The sequence below is a fragment of the Amia ocellicauda genome, chromosome 7 (genome assembly GCF_036373705.1).
Source record: "Amia ocellicauda isolate fAmiCal2 chromosome 7, fAmiCal2.hap1, whole genome shotgun sequence".
In the NCBI taxonomy this organism is placed as follows: Eukaryota; Metazoa; Chordata; class Actinopteri; order Amiiformes; family Amiidae; genus Amia; species Amia ocellicauda.
In genome coordinates this window covers 15,584,211-15,605,235 of record NC_089856.1, presented here as the reverse complement: position 1 = coordinate 15,605,235, position 21,025 = coordinate 15,584,211, and the positions used below count along the sequence as shown (strand labels likewise).

Below are 21,025 nucleotides of genomic sequence, written 5' to 3'. Positions count from 1 at the left end.
GAGAATGGTGAGGAATCAGCCCAGAACTACACGGGAGGATCTTGTTAATGATCTCAAGGCAGCTGGGACCATAGTCACCAAGAAAACCATTGGTAACACACTATGCCGTGAAGGACTGAAATCCTGCAGCGCCCGCAAGGTCCCCCTGCTCCAGAAAGCACATGTACAGGCCCGTCTGAAGTTTGCCAATGAACATTTGAATGATTCAGAGAACTGGGTGAAAGTGTTTTGGTCAGATGAGACCAAAATCGAGCTCTTTGGCATCAACTCAACTCGCCGTGTTTGGAGGAGGAGGAATGACCCCAAGAACACCATCCCCACCATCAAACATGGAGGTGAAAACATTATGCTTTGGGGGTGTTTTTCTGCTAAGGGGACAGGACAACTGCACCGCATCAAAGGGACAATGGAAGGGGCCATGTGCCGTCAAATCTTGGGTGAGAACCTCCTTACCTCAGCCAGGGCATTGAAAATGGGTCATGGATGGGTATTCCAGCATGACAATGACCCAAAACACACAGCCAAGGCAACAAAGGAGTGGCTCAAGAAGAAGCACATTAAGGTCCTGGTGTGGCCTAGCCAGTCTCCAGACCTTAATTCCATAGAAAATCTGTGGAGGGAGCTGAAGGTTCGAGTTGCCAAACGTCAGCCTCGAAACCTTAATGACTTGGAGAGGATCTGCAAAGAGAAGTGGGACAAAATCCCTCCTGAGATGTGTGCAAACCTGGTGGCCAACTACAAGAAACGTCTGACCTCTGTGATTCAACAAGGGTTTTGCCACCAAGTACTAAATCAAAGCTGTCAAATTAACATGCAAATCAATTTATAACTTTTTTGAAATGTGTTTTTCTGGATTGTTTTGTTGTTATTCTGTCTCTCACTGTTAAAATACACCTACCATTAAAATTATAGACTGATCATTTCTTTGTCAGTGGGCAAACGTACAAAATCAGCAGGGGATCAAATACTTTTTTCCCTCACTGTATCTACTTATTCTGTTTAGTTATATTTTTATTCCATTATATATGTAATATATAAATATAGGGGAAAATACATGTTTTCACTGCTGGCTGGTGTATTTGTGCAATCCCTGAAAAAAATAAGGATTGTAACTCAGACAATGGGGTGTGAAATTCAATGTAAAAAAATGAATAGCTCAAGGGGTTAGATGCATCAGATTTATGTCATTGCAATTGTTGCTGGGCATCTAGTGGTGCCCGGGCAAAATGGTAAAACTGACTTTTTGACTGTAAAATAAGGAAATTATTGTAATATGAAATAGAAGTCAAAATTAAATAAATTTCTCCACAGAAATGGGGAGAAGAATAAACAAAAAACAAAGGCAAATGCTGACACTTATACATCTTCATTACCTAATGCATATTATGGTCCATGACTTTTGGAGAAGTTGTTTGGCTACTTTCTTCCTGTTCTGATTTAAGGTTAAGACTTTTTTACAAGAAGATTCATCACCCTGAGTTTAACAGAGAAAGATCCTACTGATTTAATTTTACAAATTAAAAAATGGGTAAATACTACCGACTTCTGTACACAGGTACAAGCAAGACACATCAATACACGTGGCAAGTGTGGTAATACAGTAATGACTTCTAACAATGAGTTCACCTCTATAATACATATAAGATTAACGGATGTACCAACTACTGTTGAAAAAGTATTCAATGCTGAATTAATAGAAGAAGCCCCACAAAAGTGTGTGTGATGGGGTGGCCGGGATTTGAGGCTCAAAGACAGAACCATAGGTAACAAAAACAACACTTTTATTGAAGAAACACAAAGTAAACTGGCACGAAGGCCAAAACAACACACACACCTTGCTTGCAATCCAAACTCTCTAACCTCTGATGCTTTGCGCACACAAGTATGGTCGTCACCTAAAATATATGTTAAAATGTGTGATGGAAAACAGACAATATAATTTGAATTCCATTATTTAACATGTAGGGCAATCAGTCTTCCGAAGGTAATTATTGGTCAGTATTAATGAATGAAATAAATCATTACATTGTAATGACTGGCTATTTGTAAAACTCAATATTTAGTAACAAGCACAGAAAGCCTGTCTACATATAACATTATATGGATCGACTTAATTGTACAGCAGCTAAACAACAATTAATTAGTTTATTGCAGGCACATTATACATTTCCAAAGATTACTTTTAAGAATATACATTTGAATACTGAAAAAATAAAGTCGGCCTGCACACATCCAAATTTAAACACCAGACACGAGTTTTCAAATATCATTAACTTAAAGGCTTTTTAAGTAAAAAATCTTTCTGCCCATTTCCCTGCAGACGATATGTTTTGTATGAAACTGTTATTCACATTTGTTTAATGTGGAGAAAGACAAGCTAAATGTAGCAGTATACGCATGGCTAACACATTGGAAATATGTACCGATGGCTTAGACAATTATTTGTTTTTAAAATGCATTGACACAACAGATATGGTTTGTAAAAATCTGTATCTCTTTCCATAAAAACTGACATATCTACATTTGGAGGACAGCACCCTATAGTAAACGCTCTCACGAGTATGTAGCCCCATGACCTCAGTCGGGCGGGAGCTGCACTGTGGGAGAGAGCAGCCAGTCAGTTCACATTTTATAGTTTATTTTGGTACTTTTATCAATTAATCAATCAATCAATCATTTAAATTTACAAATGATTTGAAATACAAAAAAAACATAAACACATATATAAGTAGATTCCAATGCCACTTTCATGTAGCTTATGAACTGAGACACATTAAGCAATTTCATCAATGTTTGACCAGATTTTGATATTGCAGATGTCAGACAAAAACACCACAGATGATGTGAATGGTATTGCAAAGTTATATCAAATATAAAGCTTGGGTATGAACTGCTGATATGTTTGAAAATTAAACCAGATTTTGCGAGGTCCTGTGAGGTCCTGCGCACTTCATACTGTGTATTTAACATGCATTTGATATTGACTGTGTTCAGTTAAGTGCCTGCTCTTTTGTATATAGGACTGGTAGGTGTGGGTCTTGTCATAAGAAAAGTTAGGATCCAATTGGTTAGTACAGTAAACAACGTTAAGCTATTTCTGCATTCACCGCATTTAACATTACGCACAATTCACCTTGGTTACAATAGGGATTAACACATGGTTACGTTTTAAGTACAGTTAACCACCTTAAGCCCTTTCCACATTAAGCGATATTCACATATATGCAGCGCTTAATGTCATACTCATATTGTTAATGTTACTTAAATGTCTCCATACTTTATTAATGGCATTAGGAAGTTTCCAAATGTAAACATACACAGTTAGAAAAGTAATGGTCATGTGTAAAGCACATTAAGCTTTTTTCAGCATTAGACTCTCTTGTAAATATCACGGCACTACAGCATGATTCTCTTTAATTTCTAAGTACAAATAATGTTGTAATGAATATCGTCTGTGTTGTATTCGACACTACCACAGTTTGATGTGCTAAGAACAGCACGGCGTCTCAGAGCCTCCGCTGTCCTCCGTATTGTCCGCACAGCAGCGCATACAGACTCAATGTGCTGTTGCTTTGGTCTGAATCTGTGAGAAACCACGCCTCATTCATTTGAATATACCAAATGGAAATGTGCCATTATGAAATAGTGCCATGAAATTCTGAAATGTGGCATTATGAAATAGTGCCATGAAATACAGAAATGTGGCATTATGAAAAACATAATTAAATAAAAATACTATTTATTTATATAGTAACTCATTTATATATTTATTTTTATAGTTATTTATATATTTATTGCCTCATTTATTTATTTATTTATTTATTTATTTATTTATTTCATAGCCATATTTATTTATTTATTTAATATTGACTCAAACGGCATTGCATAGCTCTGAGGTGTCATCTCTGTAACGCTGACTTAACACCCGAGACCGAACACCAATGTTTCATCCAGTCTGTTAAACCTGCGAGAAGATGGTGGCCACCGAGTAGTTGATAACTTTGGCATCCCTCTCGACAGCCTGGGCTTGTTCATTCAAAATTTTACAAGTGAGTAGAATAAGGGTTTATTCAAATCTAATGAATCTTCACCATTACCGGCTATGAAAAATTCCAGAGGGGCGGCTTCTCTCCAGAATCCTCTGACAGCCCTCTCCAGAATCCCTTCTGACCCCCCAAACTCCCTACTTTGGTGGGGTTGTAGTACAACTCCTTCATCCTAGGAGCTTGCTGAGACATTCTGTAAGAGCACACAAAAAACAATGACCAAATTATTTATAAAAAGTGTCTTTTATTCATTTTCGGAGTACAAACCCATTTTTAAGCAATTGAGAAAAGTACATACAGCAATTTTTTACATTATTCAAACAAACAGAAATCAACTGATTGGTTACTTGCTCTATATCCACTACTACAACAGCTTTTGTTTTATAAGCACACACATCAATTACATACATGTATAAAACAATATGAGCTATTTTAAAAATAAACAACCATTCATTAAACATGGTTTGTAAAAGGTTATATAAATGTTGATGAAATGGTCTAACATCGTTCTTTGCAACCGCGATCATAGCTGCCCAGTGTTCATACCCCTCCGTCTTTTTTACATCATCTATTAAATGCTCCAGGTTTGAAAGTTGAGCATCTTCAACAGTCAAATCTGTAGAGAAAAGGCGATTGTCGGCCACTTTCTTCTCCAACACTTTGTACAATAGGGCCCTCAGATTTGTTGCAGTTTGTTGGTGACAAATCCGGTTACAGAAACAATCCCGAACATTCCCCATCTTCAGGTGCTTTCAGTTGCTTTCAGCCTCTGAGTCGGTTTCATACAGATCAAATTCCTTTTCCTTGTACTCTGCTTTACTTTCTTTATGGAAGAAATATTCCTTCAGCTTGCCGATGGTTTTTTGCTCCCCTCATCCAACTCATTGAACAGCTGTTCGAGTTTCTCTTTGATGTACGGCTCCTTTTTCAGCTCCAACAAAATTTCATCTATAATTCTCTGGACCTGCGCGGGACAGACATGCAGATGATGATAAGATAACTCCTTGACTAGCGCTGGTTTCAACCAAGGTTTGTTCACTTTTTTGTAAAAATCCTTAAAATAGAAATGGAAATAATAGGTATCTGGTTCAAACAGACAGCTGTCTCATCTGGCTAGGATGATTCACTTCACACCCCAGGCAGACTTCTTTCAGGGCTCGATTGATGAGAGCATTCAGAATATACACATGGGCGTTTTTAATAATTCTACTTAATTCAGCATGTTCGGGGTCTCTTGAGCCGGGGAGTCGGGGAGAATGTTCTGTACTTCCATTGAACAGCGGGCTGTTTCGCCTTGAGGTAGTGGACCGACATAACCCTTGTCCATTTTAAAACAGTATCCCTGTCTTGTCTCATCCTCCAGCTCCCAGATTCGGTCAAGTCTCACATCGTATGGTGAAGGACCCCTAGCACAGTTTTTGCTCTTAGGGGTTTTCTCGTAGATACCGTTGGACATGCTGAAGAACCAGAAACACAAAAAGAGCTATTTTACTAAAGAATTGGGAGGGTTTAAATAGAACTCTTTTGGACCCCAACCACCCTGTACATTCCTTCGGTGCCCTGTCAACTCCACCCACACATATGCTAATTACAGCACCCTGTCAATTCCACCCACACGTATGCTAATTTCAGTGCCCTGTCAACTCCTCCCACAAATATTCTAATTATTCAGTGACATTGTTTAAGTTTAAGGTCAAAGGTCAAATCCCCCGCAGCCCTCCTTGCCCTAAAACACCCTATATTACTACTAACATAATGTAATCTGCTGCTGCATCTCCTGACTCCTGAGTCATACTCACAACTAGCCTGTCAAGCATTGTGTCCTGTGAGGTGACAAGGGTCTTGCTGTCACCTCTGGTCGGGGAAATTCCCTCATAGCGGTTGGCCATTGTGGCCTTTATCATGGGTCCTTCTCTGATGATAAAAGGCTAATTTTCCATCCTTTCAGAATTTTTCACACACTCACTCACACTATCTCTCCCTCTCTTATTGATGTAATCCTTTCTCTTAATTCTCTTAAGGTAAGTATTTCTTATTGCAGCTTAAATAAACATATTTGGTTTTGTACTTCTTAAGTACTGCCTGTGTTGACCACAAGGAGCTGTGGGCTTCTGCTATGGTGATGGTGGACCTCTGCAGACACGTGGACAGGTTGCTATAGTGTGTCATGTAGGAAGCCACAGAAGTGGATAACAACAGCCTCCCTCGCAGTACTGTAGTATTTCCTGGCCTTGGCCTGCTGGACACCTCGGACATTGTGGGCATCAGCGGATTGAATCTAAAATACATAAAGAACAAAGACATACAAATAGACAATCAATTGCTGTCCAAAAAAAACGATATTAGATATGACACATTTTATCAGTGCATGAAGCATTGAAACATGATGTTACCAATTGTAATCTTTTTTGTTGTTATTTACTGGACATTACATATTGATGATGACTTTTGGAGTACTTAGCATAACAATCTAGAGCAACTACCTGTTCCAGGTGCTGGACAAGCCCCTGGTAACCTCACAGGAAGTGGTTCAGTGCACACAATAGGTGTCCTACCCATCGGGTCCCACCAATTCTGGTGGGCACCAGTAGTTTGTGTCCAAGAGTCTGGAAGCTGTTTACCAGGTTTGCCCTGTTCAGTGGACTGGTGTGGTAGAAGGTATAGAGCCCACTGAGGAGGTATTTCTGAAAACTCCTCTTTCACAGAACTGTCTGTAGAGCCATCTGACATAATGGAGAGAAATTTGGTGTTTTTCAGATTCTCTCTGATGTTGTTTCTCTCCACCTCTGCAATATGGTGCATAAACTCTTTGGCCTGCATCTCATTTCTATAAGTTAACCCCACAGCGATTCCTTTTTTTTCATCCAAACTTCCAACATCAAATTAATTCAATAATAATTCAATATACAATTATGTTATCCAATATAGCTGGCAGTTGATTGTGCTAAATTAGCCTTCTACCCTTTGTTTTCTTAAGGATCAACACTATAAGGCTGGTAAAGTCAATTGTGTAAAATGTTAACAGCACCTGGAGACAAACATTAGAATGTTACAGAGCCATAGGAAAGCATGGAGATCCATGTCAGCATCAGTAGGCCTATAATTTTATGATATTTATACACTATTTTGAGGTGAACCAAAGCTTATCAATAGCTGAGAAATAACCTACAATACTGGACCACATCTGCTAAATAGACTTGAAAAAACTAGCTACAAAAGTAACAATGTTTTCACTTACTCGCACATCCACTCGAAGTTGGAAAGTGATCTTGCCGTCTTGCCAATGGCATGTACAGTCCTAAATAGTGTCTTCTTCTGGTCTGCTCTGACATTGCCATTAGCACCATCACAGAGGGTGTCGTCAAGAGGTGAGGCTCTGATTGAACCCGGGACACAGACCCGCAGGCAATGTGACACTTGCTGTGTTCATGGTCACGAATGTTCTCCAGCTTCAGCGTTTTATTTCCGATGACAAATTAGTTGTTTCTGCTTTTATCTTTAGCATACTGGCGACACACAGAACAACCCATCACCACAGCCTCAGCATCATACTGTAGCCAGCCTTTTGAAACTACTTTATCTCCAAACCTAGTGGTGGCAAGTGAGCGATGCTGAGTAGCTGATGTCCCATACGGTAAACAGTGCCCCAAAACTAAGACCACTAGAGAAAGTCTGTGGCTGGCAAACATGAGTAATTTCCTACGAGCCACCATGCCAGATATTTTATTACATGACTGTTTTGGTACAAACATTTACTCGTCAGTGTGGTGGATAGCCTTCTGAGATTTACTTGTGAAACAGAAAATCTACCCACATTTGGTGCTTGACAGGTGTTAATTTCGGACCCTGAATTCATAGATAATTTATATACTGATCAACCATAACATTATGACCACCAGCCTAATATTGTGTATGTCCCCCTTTTGCCACCAAAACAGCCCTGACCCATTGAGGCATAGACTCCACTACACCTCTGAAGGTGTGCTGTGGTATCTGGCACCAAGACGCTTTAAGTCCTGTAAGTTGCGAGGTGGGGCCTCCATGGATTGGACTTGTTTGTCCAGCACATCCCACAGATGCTCGAATGGATTGAGATCTGCAGAATTTGGAGGCCAAGTCAACACCTTGAACTCGTGATTCATCAGACCAGACCACCTTCTTCCATTGCTCCGTGGTCCAGTTCTGATGCTTATTTGCCCATTGTAGGCGCTTTCAGCAGTGGACAGGGGTCAGCATGGGCACTGAAGAATCCCCTTTTAATTGCTTTCAGAAAAATCAGACTGTAGAGTAGATTGAATCAAACAGAGTCTTTATTCAAGCCGCTTGGAGAAAAGTAATACACACAGACACGCAGGTCTCTGTTCTTACTTCCCTAAAATTATAGCGCTTACATGATGTTATATACATATTGCGATATCCTGGACAGGGTGAGTTTGAACCAATAAGGGGGAGACAACTCCCTATGTTATGAGATCCTCACTATCTTCCTGATTAAGCTTAAACACAATATTTTCTATTTTATGCCCAAATATGGAGACATATGTGACATATGTGACTAAACATATTCCACATGTATCTAACGCATGTCTAGATAGGCAAAGGGGGGTCGTGTGCCCACTTCCCCATCTTCTTGTGGTTTTACAGAACGTACATTCTGTACTAAATTTGTATTGTGTGTCTGCAGAGAGATGCATCTGGTACAAACTGGTAGAAGCTGGTCTCGTTATGTGCTCTTTGGTGACCCCATGTACGGGGGTGGTATTTGGGGCCTCTTCAGGCACCCTGACTGGTCTGTGGCTACACAGCCCCATACACAACAAACTGAGATGCACTGTGTGTTCTGACACCTTTCTATCAGAACCAGCATTAACTTTTTCAGTAATTTGAGCTACAGTAGCTCGTCTGTTGGATCGGACCACACGGGCCAGCCTTCGCTCCCCACGTGCATCAGTGAGCCTTGGCCGCCCATGACCCTGTCGCTGGTTCACAACTTTTCCTTCCTTGGACCACTTTTGATAGGTACTGACCACTGTAGACTGGGAACACCCCACAAGAGCTGCAGTTTTGGAGATGCGCTGACCCAGTCGTCTAGCCATGACAATTTGGCCCTTGTCAAAGTCGCTCAGATCCTTACGCTTGCCCATTTTTCCTGCTTCTAACACATCAACTTTGAGGACAAAATGTTCACTTGCTGCCTAATATATCCCACCCACTGACAGGTGCCATGATAACGAGATTATCAGTGTTATTCACTTCACCTGTCAGTGGTCATAATGTTATGGCTGATCGGTGTATATTTCAGTTCATTTCATTTTTTATTCATCTGTGTATTTATTTCGTTTTTTTTCTATTCACATGTGGAAGGAAAGTTAGAAATTATTTCTCTCATACCTGTTTTACTCTCTTGTATACTTAAGAAAGATAAGGTCAAGCTAGAAGGTCGTTTGATTTCTGTTTGTTATTTACGATGAGAATCTTGGAGACAATGTCAAACATTATGATTTAAGTGCCTGCTCCCTAATCCATGTGTTGATCTATGAACTCTGTCCTATAATGATATATATTCTGCTTAGCTAACTCTCTAAGATAATATAGTAATGACTTTCTGATTATAACCAGATCTTTGTTTTTGTGTATAAAAGCCTCTGACTTTTAAAGTGAAGGCAGAGCGACTTTGGAATCTTCTTGATTCACTGTTCTTCTTCACGCTGTGTGTATTAAAGGCATTGCAACTAACGTTCCAACCTGATTGAAAATTGTTCTTCTTCCACATTACATGGCGATGAGGACGTTATATACAAGTTATACAAATGCAAACATATTGAAAAACATGTTTGTTATTATTCCTATATAGGATTTATTATTATTTGTGTTTTGTTTTGTTATATATATATATATTTTTTTTTTTATTTTATTTTTTTTTATTTTTTAATTTATTTATTTTCTCCCCTGTCATTTTATTGTTATTATTTCAAGGACTTGCAAGCCTTGGTAGTTGTGTACAAAACGTTACATAGAAAATGGGTGGTAATAGCTCCAGTAAAACAGGTAACCAGCCACCCAAAGGTACAAATATAAGGTATATGTATGATGTAGCATAAGGTACACTTATACATTTCAATTAAAGAAGTGAATTTATAGTATCACCTTATCACGAATCCTGGAATCTTGTAGAACTCAATTTCCGTAATAATTGGACGCAGACACCAATTCCAAAGATATAAATTTTCAAATTTATTCAAAAACAAAGACTAAATGTAGCACTACACTAATTATACAAAAGGGAAAAACTAATTAAAATTCAACTCTAGATCAACAAATCAAAGACAAATCACTTCCGTGACCAATCAAAGACCATGGGATTGCATATGATAACACACAAATCGTTAAACAAAAAAGGTTATAAACACATTGACTACAATACCAGTTAGTAAGACGAAGGTGAATCTCTCATTAGTATTGTCAGTCGGACATTAAATAACTACGCAGGTTAGTATTTATGTCAGGTAACTTCTCGTTATATATACACTCACCTAAAGGATTATTAGGAACACCTGTTCAATTTCTCATTAATGCAATTATCTAATCAACCAATCACATGGCAGTTGCTTCAATGCATTTAGGGGTGTGGTCCTGGTCAAGACAATCTCCTGAACTCCAAACTGAATGTCTGAATGGGAAAGAAAGGTGATTTAAGCAATTTTGAGCGTGGCATGGTTGTTGGTGCCAGATGGGCCGGTCTGAGTATTTCAAAATCTGCTCAGTTACTGGGATTTTCACGCACAACCATTTCTAGGGTTTACAAAGAATGGTGTGAAAAGGGACAAACATCCAGTATGCGGCAGTCCTGTGGGCGAAAATGCCTTGTTGATGCTAGAGGTCAGAGGAGAATGGGCCGACTGATTCAAGCTGATAGAAGAGCAACTTTGACTGAAATAACCACTCGTTACAACCGAGGTATGCAGCAAAGCATTTGTGAAGCCACAACACGTACAACCTTGAGGCGGATGGGCTACAACAGCAGAAGACCCCACCGGGTACCACTCATCTCCACTACAAATAGGAAAAAGAGGCTACAATTTGCACAAGCTCACCAAAATTGGACAGTTGAAGACTGGAAAAATGTTGCCTGGTCTGATGAGTCTCGATTTCTGTTGAGACATTCAGATGGTAGAGTCAGAATTTGGCGTAAACAGAATGAGAACATGGATCCATCATGCCTTGTTACCACTGTGCAGGCTGGTGGTGGTGGTGTAATGGTGTGGGGGATGTTTTCTTGGCACACTTTAGGCCCCTTAGTGCCAATTGGGCATCGTTTAAATGCCACGGCCTACCTGAGCATTGTTTCTGACCATGTCCATCCCTTTATGACCACCATGTACCCATCCTCTGATGGCTACTTCCAGCAGGATAATGCACCATGTCACAAAGGTCGAATCATTTCAAATTGGTTTCTTGAACATGACAATGAGTTCACTGTACTAAACTGGCCCCCACAGTCACCAGATCTCAACCCAATAGAGCATCTTTGGGATGTGGTGGAACGGGAGCTTCGTGCCCTGGATGTGCATCCCACAAATCTCCATCAACTGCAAGATGCTATCCTATCAATATGGGCCAACATTTCTAAAGAATGCTTTCAGCACCTTGTTGAATCAATGCCACGTAGAATTAAGGCAGTTCTGAAGGCGAAAGGGGGTCAAACACAGTATTAGTATGGTGTTCCTAATAATCCTTTAGGTGAGTGTATATCAGTCTCATTTAAGTTTAGGTGCCAAGAAAGATCCTATCATTACTTGTTACCACAATTTCCCTTAACTGATTATTATTCAATGATTAAGGATAGGCAGGGCCACCTATAATCTGGTGTCTATTAACTTGTGTCAATTTCAGACTAAACAGTTAAACAGGAATGAGAAGATATTTCTCGGCGTTGACAGATTTTATTTCTAAAATTATCAACAAAACAGTTTAATGCAACACACATTTATATTTAAGAAAACTAAATGATATTACACATTCTAGAGTTATGACTCACAGATTAACATTTCTAATTGATTTCTCAAATGTCATGAATCAAAAACTCCAAACTGTTAAACTTATCTGAACTTCGTCGCAGAGAGGCCTCTCTGGCTTCGGGCTCAGATAACAGCACACAGCACGAGGTCCGTGTGGTTTGGAACAAAGGCAGTCCGGTTCGGCTTTGTCCAAGAACTTCCACTCAGTCGATGCACCTGGAAGTTGGGGTTTCGCGAAACAGAGTCTTTTCCAAACAGATTTTCCACTGGTTTGAAGGCTCCAAGGTTGTGCACAAAATCTTCTTGGCAAGCAGGGTCTCTCACCGTACTTATTTGAAGACAAAATCTTTGAGGAAAGCAGGGCCCTGTTTGGTTCCAAGGGTCAAGTTTCTTAATACTGAAATAGCTATTTAAATGACTGACACTTTCGTATTCAGTTGACTTAGTCAATTGTCCAGCTGTAAAACTCCACTGATCAGGTGGGCACAGGCGGGCAGCGCAGTCTGTAAAGTTCTTTATTTAATAAAGTCCTTTAAAAGAATTCTTTGTACGGCTCAATTTCCTTCTCCCAGTTTAACTCTTCTGTTGCCGGCAAAGACTTGGTTGGTTTCTGGTTCCGGTTCGGGCAACAGAGCTACAGGTTGAGCTGTGGCAGCGAGTTTCTGGTTCAGGTGAGAGAGAGAGAGAGAGAGAGAGAGAGAGAGAGGCCGTGCGCTGTCCTTTATACGCCTGTCAGATCAATAGGTGATTGGTTCTTGAGTTTTTGAGATTGGATTTCGGTTTCAGCCCCCAGTGTCCTATTGGAGGGGGGCTTGATTTATGACTGATGTCAATCCATGCCATCTTTTGGAAATGCCGGTTGGCCCGGGTTCGTAGCTCTGTGTCGGGATTTCGGCATTCGTCCATTTCAAGGAGTTTTTATTACCTACAGGCCCCCTTCTCCAGACATCTCACAGCAGGATTCCACACTATTTGGCCTATTCTCGGTGCCATCCTCCCAAAACTGTCACTTTGATGTAAACCAGTTCCACACTGTAAGGAAATCTGATAACTTTGGGGGGAGAGGTCTTCCTTAGATCAGTGCTTCAGCTCAGAGCTAAAATGCTCTTATCAAAATACACCCATCATAATGCTACACACACTCTCTCACCCACACTCACACATAAGCTCGACTGTTTTTGGTAGAACTTTTGAACTGTTTTGGAATACCTGATCTGTATTATCTCTATTGTAGTATTCTCTATTGGAGTTTAAGTAAATGTTCTTACTACACTATTAATGTGTATGTGTCCTCTATACCTATATTCTGAGGCTCTCAATAGATTCAGTGGTTGGGGTTGGGTTAATACTCCTTGACAAGTTCTGTTGCTACTTTCTGATTACATTTCTGGCTACATTTAAGATCAAAACATATTGATCATTTAATAATTGTTGACAAAGTGCTAAAATGTTTGTTTTCAACTTCCAAATAGGTGTCCAATGATTGATAAATAAATAATTGATTACTAAATGATTGTACCCTAATTGAAGTAGCTGTTTAGTAGGATCATGATTTTGCATACCATTGCATGAATGACTGCCTGACGCATAATTTATTATTATATTTATGATTAACAATCAAATGATTAATTACTTAGAAACTAGTTGCTATGAATAAAGGTGCCATCGGTTGTCTTCTTATGAATGACTTGTTTGTCATTGAGTCAGTGTCGCTGATGCAAAGTAGGCCCTTCATTACCAAAACCAAGTAACTCAATTAGGATACAATTATGAGTCATTAGCAAACTGTTAGTTAAACATTAAACTGTTGGTTACTTTAAAACTAACCTTCATCTGTGTGATCACAGGGATATGTGAATATTTGATCTGTTAACTGGTTGCATACATCAGATTTATCGCATGACTCGTTATGCAGAGAAAAGCTGTTGCTATCAAACATTGTCTACTTAATCAACAGAGTCAGTGTACTGGTGAAGGGATAGATCAAATAGACCAATAGATGGAAGGTTTGCAAAGTGATTTCATGCTCCCTTGTAAAAGTATTTTTAGTATTTTTAAAATACAAAAATACAGTAGTTTATTTTGATACATGGTGTGGCTGTTGTATTTTGTAGTTTATTTTGATACACTTAAAATTATTTTAAAATACATTTTGATGTATCTTTGCCCATCCCTGGCTGTATGGTTCTATCAAGCAACACAAAACTAGACTAACATCTCTAAATTATATTCTGTATAAATTCTATGAAGTTCTTAACTGTGTGTCTGACTTTAAGTTTTCCTTTCTACAGATTTCCACCATTTTTGCAAATAAGTGACTCTTGTAGTACAAGTGTGAGAAACACTTCTGATTTTCCAATTCTTCAAAAAGACCCTTTTCAAAACATCAAATAAAGAGTAAAAATGCACAGTAAACAGAAATAGGGTCTACATTATATTCATATTTCACAAGCCTTAATTATTTGTGTAAAATACTTCGTGGCAGGGCCGGCCCGTGGCATAGGTGGAATAGGCAAATGGTAGGGGCGCCCATTATTATTATTATTTTTTTAACTTTTACTATTTTTTACTAATACTGTTTTAATTCTGTTAATTCGAAATATTACCAAAAAGCAAAAGCCACAACAACAAAACTACATAGCTTATTAGTCCATATTTTCCGTGTTGCCTGCATCATAGTTAATGTCAGCTACTTTTACCTTAAATTAATTAGAGAATGTTGGAAAGACTATTCAGGTGTGTGGGGAATAACCTAACCTATAGTGTTTTGAAGGGCAGTGGAAATTGCTTTTGTAGTGACATGTAGTGAAATGTTTTCATACATTTTGCTCCATTGCCCGGTCCCTTAACAATTAGCCAAGCGGAGTGCCGAAGTGCCACGCCTGGAGATAATACACTTTCTGAGGTTTGAAAATAAGTTTACCCTGGCGTTTTATGAGTAGGTTAGTGCTGGAAAATGTATAGTTTAGGTCTACAAAACAGAGAGTAATTGTTAATTATTTATATGATTGTGTGCGAGCAGCAAAATGTAAGTAGACACGTTTGTTTATGTTTGGTATAAATTATGGCTGCTACACATTGATTATAATGCTAATCTGTTAGCCAGCTGAATAATTATCTACTGCGTCACCATGCGGTCGTAATGCAAACTGCGTTGATTTATAATATATTATTTATTACCGTTATCTATTGTTTACATGTTTATTGAATTTAAGACAGTGTATTATAGATATGTATAACGTTATAAGTTTATAAGATTTAACCTTGGTTAAGGTAATTTCCCAGCATCTAGCTGTAGTAAAATAGCATAGATCCATAGGTTTGCATTTATGCTGCATGTAAAGTCATTTGAGTATATTAGCTCTGCTGTCAGAACTGTGTATATTTGTATTATTATTCTTTTCATGATTATTGGTTATATTATTATACGATTGATTTACACCGATCAGCCATAACATTATGACCACTGACAGGTGAAGTGAATAACACTGATAATCTCGTTATCATGGCACCTGTACCTGTGAGATATATCAGGCAGCAAGTGAACATTTTGTCCTCAAAGTTGATGTGTTAGAAGCAGGAAAAATGTGCAAGCATAAGGATCTGAGCAACTTTGACATGGGCCAAATTGTCATGGCTAGACGACTGGGTCAGAGCATCTCCAAAACTGCAGCTCTTGTGGGGTGTTCCCGGTCTGCAGTGGTCAGTACCTATCAAAAGTGGTCCAAGGAAGGAAAATTGGTGAACCGGCGACAGGGTCATGGGCAGCCAAGGCTCATTGATGCACGTGGGGAGCGTAGGCTGGCCCGTGTGGTCCGATACAACAGACGAGCTACTGTAGCTCATGTACTGTACTGTACTGTAGTTAATGCTGGTTCTGATAGAAAGGTGTCAGAACACACAGTGCATTGCAGTTTGTTGCGTATGGGGCTGCGTAGCCACAGACCAGTCAGGGTACCCATGCTTACCCCTGTCCACTGCTGAAAGCACCTACAATGGAAACGTGAGCATCAGAACTGGACCATGGAGCAATGGAAGAAGGTGGCCTGTTCTGATGAATCACGAGTTCAAGGTGTTGACTTGGCCTCCAAATTCCCCAGATCTCAATCCAATCAAGCATCTGTGGGATGTGCTGGACAAACAAGTCCGATCCATGGAGGCCCCACCTTGCAACTTACAAGACTTAAAGGATCAGCTGCTAATGTCTTGGTGCAAGATACCACAGCACACCTTCAGAGGTCTAGTGGAGTCCATGTCTCGATGGGTCAGGGCTGTTTTGGCAGCAAAAGTGGGACCTACACAATATTAGGCAGTTGTTCATAATGTTATGGCTGATCGGTGTGTATATATGTATCATCTACATTGATGTACACTGCAAGTTCAACCTTATCTGACCATTATCTGTGTAAATGGGCAACTGTATGTAAACTAATACAATATAGATTAATAGGCAGTGTGGAAGAACAATCATCTTCAATCAGGTTGGAACGTTCGTTGCAATGCCTTTAATACACCTGATGTGGAGAACAGCAGTGAATCAAGAAGATCCCAAAGCTGCTCTGATTTCATGTTATAAGTCAGAGCTTTTTATAGACCGAAAACAAAGATCTGGTTACTATTAATAAGTCATTACTATCTTAAAAGCTTGCTAAGCAGAATATATTATTAGTGGACAGAGTCCATGGGTCAATATAAGGATTAAGGAGTAGGTACTGAAATCATACTGTTCGTCATCTTCTCCAAGATGCTCATCGAAAATAACAAACGGGTCAAACTACCTTCTGGCCTGGCTGTTGACTTGACCTTATCTTTCTTAAGTATACATGAAGTAAACCATTTGTGAGGGGAATTTCTAACTTTACTTCCACAGCAGTCAATCCTATTTGTGTTATGTTTTCAGTATCCCAGCCCTGTCATTCCATAGAAAGCAACTGTCATTCCATGTCATTCCACTTAAATTTTTTATCTGAGGTTATTTTAAAGAAAGTGTATTCAGGATTTTAGGATTCCAGGATTCCTGTGTGGGATTTGGAAATATAGGCAGTCCTTCTGTTTTCCCTATTGTAGTCCATGGGTATTCCACTCCTCATTATAGTCAGTGGGTATTCCGTTTTGTCATTCATTTTAGTCTGTCCAAAATAAACTAATAGTAAAGTTATATCAACAATTATTTGTGTTCTAGATAAGGTGTTGTGATTTTATTTGTATTTATTTAAATATCAGTTACAGCCATTTAGAAATAAACTTTTAAATCAATAAAACTGTTACTTTATTGTTACACATCTCTGCACATCTCCAAGCTCTCAATTACTTAAATGAACCCTTAATTGAACTAATTTCCTAAATCAGAGCCTTTTCACTATTTTAAACAACCCTTTTATTACCCAATTTAAAAAGTCATATCTAAGGAGATTTTTACTTCAATTAAGGTTCAGCGCTTAAGTACAGAACCCAATATTATGGGTGAGTGGGGCAGTCCATCATCACTGTTCAAGGGCAAGCTTAATATTTTAAAACATCATGAGAGCACTATGGGGAAATGAAAATGAGGAAAAGAACCCCCCCATTTTATATTTTTGCCCTCTATTTGATATTCTTTCCCCCCACGTTTTCCCCAATGGTTTCTTTGATTCCCCCCAAACTGGCAACCCTGGAAGCAGACCCGTGTTAAGACATTTTGTGGTCCTAGTCTATGAACAGTTTGAGGCCCCTCTTTACACAAGAAAGCAAATGAGGCTGAGGCTGGGTGCACAGTTAGTGCCAGTGTAAAGGCAATGAATGGTACTGATGTTACGGTGATGAGAGACTGTAGCCTACTGGTAGACCAATAGAAATGATATGAAAGACACCACCATAAATCATTTATAAACAGCACAGGCGGTGCTGTGGCACTGTACTACACTTTAAGCTGGCAACAACCAATACGACCACAACAGCATGTGTTGCACAGCCTCCGACACCCGCACTGGCAAGACCACTGTAACGTTATTAAGTCATTACACAAGTAAGGGCAGGACCAACAAATGACAGCTACTCAGTTCTCGAGCGTGTAGCGCAGATTTCCGCAGTTCTGCACAGATCTGCAGAATCCCAGCGCTCCCATTGGTGCTCTCCCCCCCTATCCCATAATGTGCAGATCAGCGCAGAACTACAGAAATGTGCGCTACACGAGTGCTGCCCTTTCACTGACTTCATTTCCTGTTCGGTAGCATAACAACAAACTATAATTTTTAGTACCGTACTAAAAAAAGGGTTCAGCTAGTCTCCAACTTGGTTCCAATTCTTTTTATCTTTGCAACGCTACTAACTTAGTACGCAGCTGAAGATGACCCCAAGATAGTTCCGTGTACACAATTTAATATGCAGCTCTGTAATAACTCTGCAAGTTCATTGCAACTGTCCTTGCTTGTTCTCACAAGCAGACTACTACTACTAATTGTAATAATACATCTGTGGTTGGGCTTTGGAATGAATTATTATCCTGTCTGGTTTTGTGGTTAGATTAATAATTAACAGTTATCATGGTAAATTCCTCAGTTTAGTTTGCTGAACCTTTGATCCCCTTTGACAGAGAGAGAGGTTAGGAGTATCAGAAAGAACAAAATTCAGAGGGTGAGAGAGAGCTGTATTACTATACTGTAGTTTTAAGTTAGTCAGTCAGTAGAGAGACAGTGAGAGGAACAGATTACACTGAGTTTCATCCTACAGTGAATCCTATGGCTAACACAGAGACAGTGATTGCAGTTGGAATTGTGGGATTCGGACACTTAGGTCAGTCCGCCGGAAAGCTCTTGAATAACCTGTAAAACTCTGTCTGTCGGTCTCTCCTGTTGTCTCTCATCTCAGTGCTAATGTACTCTCTCCCTGTCTCTCAGGAGAATATCTGGCAGAGAGGATACAGAGGGAAGGGGCATCTGCTGGACTTCAGTTGGCATTCGTGTGGAACAGGAGCAAGGAGAGACTGAGGGAGAAACTTACCTCCGACCTCATCCTCGATGATCTCACAGAGTTCACACAGAGGTCAGGACAACAACAATAATAATAACATTAATAACTTGACTCACTATACCCCCTCTCTGCTCCGCTTCCTCCAGAGCCACTCCTTTTCCACCCTCACCACTAAGTGGAGAAACAACCTTCCCACAGAGGTGAGGACTACCCAGTCCCTGACCACCTTCTGGCAATTACTCAGGACAGCCTGGTATCCTGGGCTGCTCAGCACTGTTTCTCTTATGCACTTTATTAAACGTCTTCCTTATGCTCCTGCTGTCTTATATATTTTTGGCACTTCTATTGTCTTACTGAAACTTCACACATAAATGGGACTCAACTGTATTATAACTGCACTTTTTAGCTCATTGTTCTGGGATGTATGCTGACTGTATTACTGCATTAAAAAAAAAAATGCATTTGAATCAGCGATTGTGCTAATGCATCTCGGCAAACCGGCAAATCTCATAGGGCTCAGTCTGTGAATTTACTGGCTGAGCCACTTGGGAATCCCATTACTGCACTTTTTTAATGCTTTAAGATGTTCCTTGTAAACTGTGCCCTGGGTAAGGGTGTCTGCCAATAAATACATAATAATAATAATGATAATCAGAATTATTGTGATCTTGTGTTGTATTTTTGTGATGATGTGTTACAGGGGTGCTGACCTGATTGTGGAGGTATGTCACCCCGACATTGTGAGAGACTTTGGAGAGAGGTTCCTCTGCCACGCCCACTTCCTGGTACACAAACTCCAGCATGAACTGTCACAGGAAATTACTGTGTGTGACTGTACTTTACTGTACGTCTTTGTACTATACTGTACTGGGTGTGACTGTATGGTATTTGTACCATACTTTACTAGGTGTGAATGTACTGTGTGGGTCTGTACTGTATGTATTTGTACTATATTGTACTGTGTGTGTCTCTTCCCCTCAGGTTGGCTCTCCATCCTCCCTCTCTGACTCTACTCTCGAGGGTCGACTCCGCTGCACCGCAGAACTTCACGGGAAGACGCTGTATGTGCCAAGTGGTGCATTATGGGGAGGAGTGGACATTCAGAGACTGAGCGAGAGAGGAGGACTGAAGGTGAGAGGGGGAGTAGGAGAGGGAGACACTGACTGGCTGAATATTGCAATAACAATAATGCACTGCCTTTCTCTCTCTTCCAGTCTCTGCTGGTCCGCATGTCTAAGCACCCCTCCTGTTTCCGTTTGGCCCCACCCCTGCACCACGATTGGTCAGAGGGCGAGGGCAGGCATGTCCTGTTCTCGGGGCCAGTGCATGACCTTTGCCCTCTGGCCCCCAACAATGTCAACACCATGGCTGCCGCTGCCCTGGCCGCTCCTGATCTGGGCTTCAGTGGAGTGACTGGAGAGATAGTGTCTGATACAGAGTGAGCGAGTGGGCTAGAGGGAATGAAAAAGAGGGAGTAAGACAGAGGTAGGGAGGGAGTGAGAGGGATAGACAGGGGCAGAAGGAAGAGAAGATTAGGGAGAATTAGAGGTAGAGAGAGAGGAAGAGTGATATTCTACTGAGTGAGAAGGCAGGTAGTACTCAGTCTGTACTGTATTAACCCCCCTGTCTTTCTCAGGCTCAGTCAGTATCACATAGTGGAGGTGGAGGTAACTGGTCATGATGGTTTCACTGTGACGACCATGAGACGCAACCCCGCCCAACTGGGAGCTGTTACTGGGAGTGCAACTTACCAATCCTTCTGGAGCAGCATACTTGGTCCGTACGGTAGTGTATTGTATTCTGCATGTCTGTACAGTGTGTGGCTGTAGTGTACTGTATATCTGGAAAATGTGTGTCTGGACTGTGTATGTAAATCTAATTCTCCGTTTTTCAGTTTGTAAAGGACACGGTGGAAGAGTCTTCTTGTGCTGAAGAAAAACTGACTGAGAATGACACACTGACGCACTGATGATCTGCATTAATAAATGAAACTAAACAGAATAGGTCTGCTCC

At 40.2% G+C, this 21,025-nt stretch overlaps 1 protein-coding gene across 2 annotated transcripts; it reads left to right on the top strand.

Moving 5' to 3' along the window:
• The first annotated feature begins 18,632 nt into the window (after positions 1–18,632).
• aspdh (aspartate dehydrogenase domain containing) lies at positions 18,633–21,013 on the top strand. 2 transcript variants are annotated; one of them, XM_066708706.1, is made up of 7 exons: positions 18,633–18,835; positions 18,940–19,084; positions 19,713–19,734; positions 19,994–20,143; positions 20,227–20,450; positions 20,649–20,788; positions 20,907–21,013. In XM_066708706.1, exons 1-7 carry the CDS (start codon positions 18,781–18,783, stop codon positions 20,942–20,944), a joined length of 774 nt encoding a protein of 257 aa, XP_066564803.1. In that variant the 5' UTR covers positions 18,633–18,780; the 3' UTR covers positions 20,945–21,013. The 2 variants fall into 2 exon arrangements, with proteins under 2 accessions (XP_066564803.1, XP_066564802.1); XM_066708705.1 differs by having other exon boundaries at positions 19,713–19,797.
• The last annotated feature ends 12 nt before the right edge of the window (positions 21,014–21,025 follow it).

Excerpts from the sequence above, each read along its gene's own strand:
- aspdh (XM_066708705.1), top strand. The coding sequence starts at position 18,781 with ATGGCTAACACAGAGACAGTGATTGCAGTTGGAATTGTGGGATTCGGA. Across the intron at positions 18,836-18,939 it reads TGTGGGATTCGGACACTTAG|GAGAATATCTGGCAGAGAGG; the intron begins GTCAGTCCGCCG and ends CCTGTCTCTCAG. Across the intron at positions 19,085-19,712 it reads CTCACAGAGTTCACACAGAG|GGGTGCTGACCTGATTGTGG; the intron begins GTCAGGACAACA and ends GATGTGTTACAG.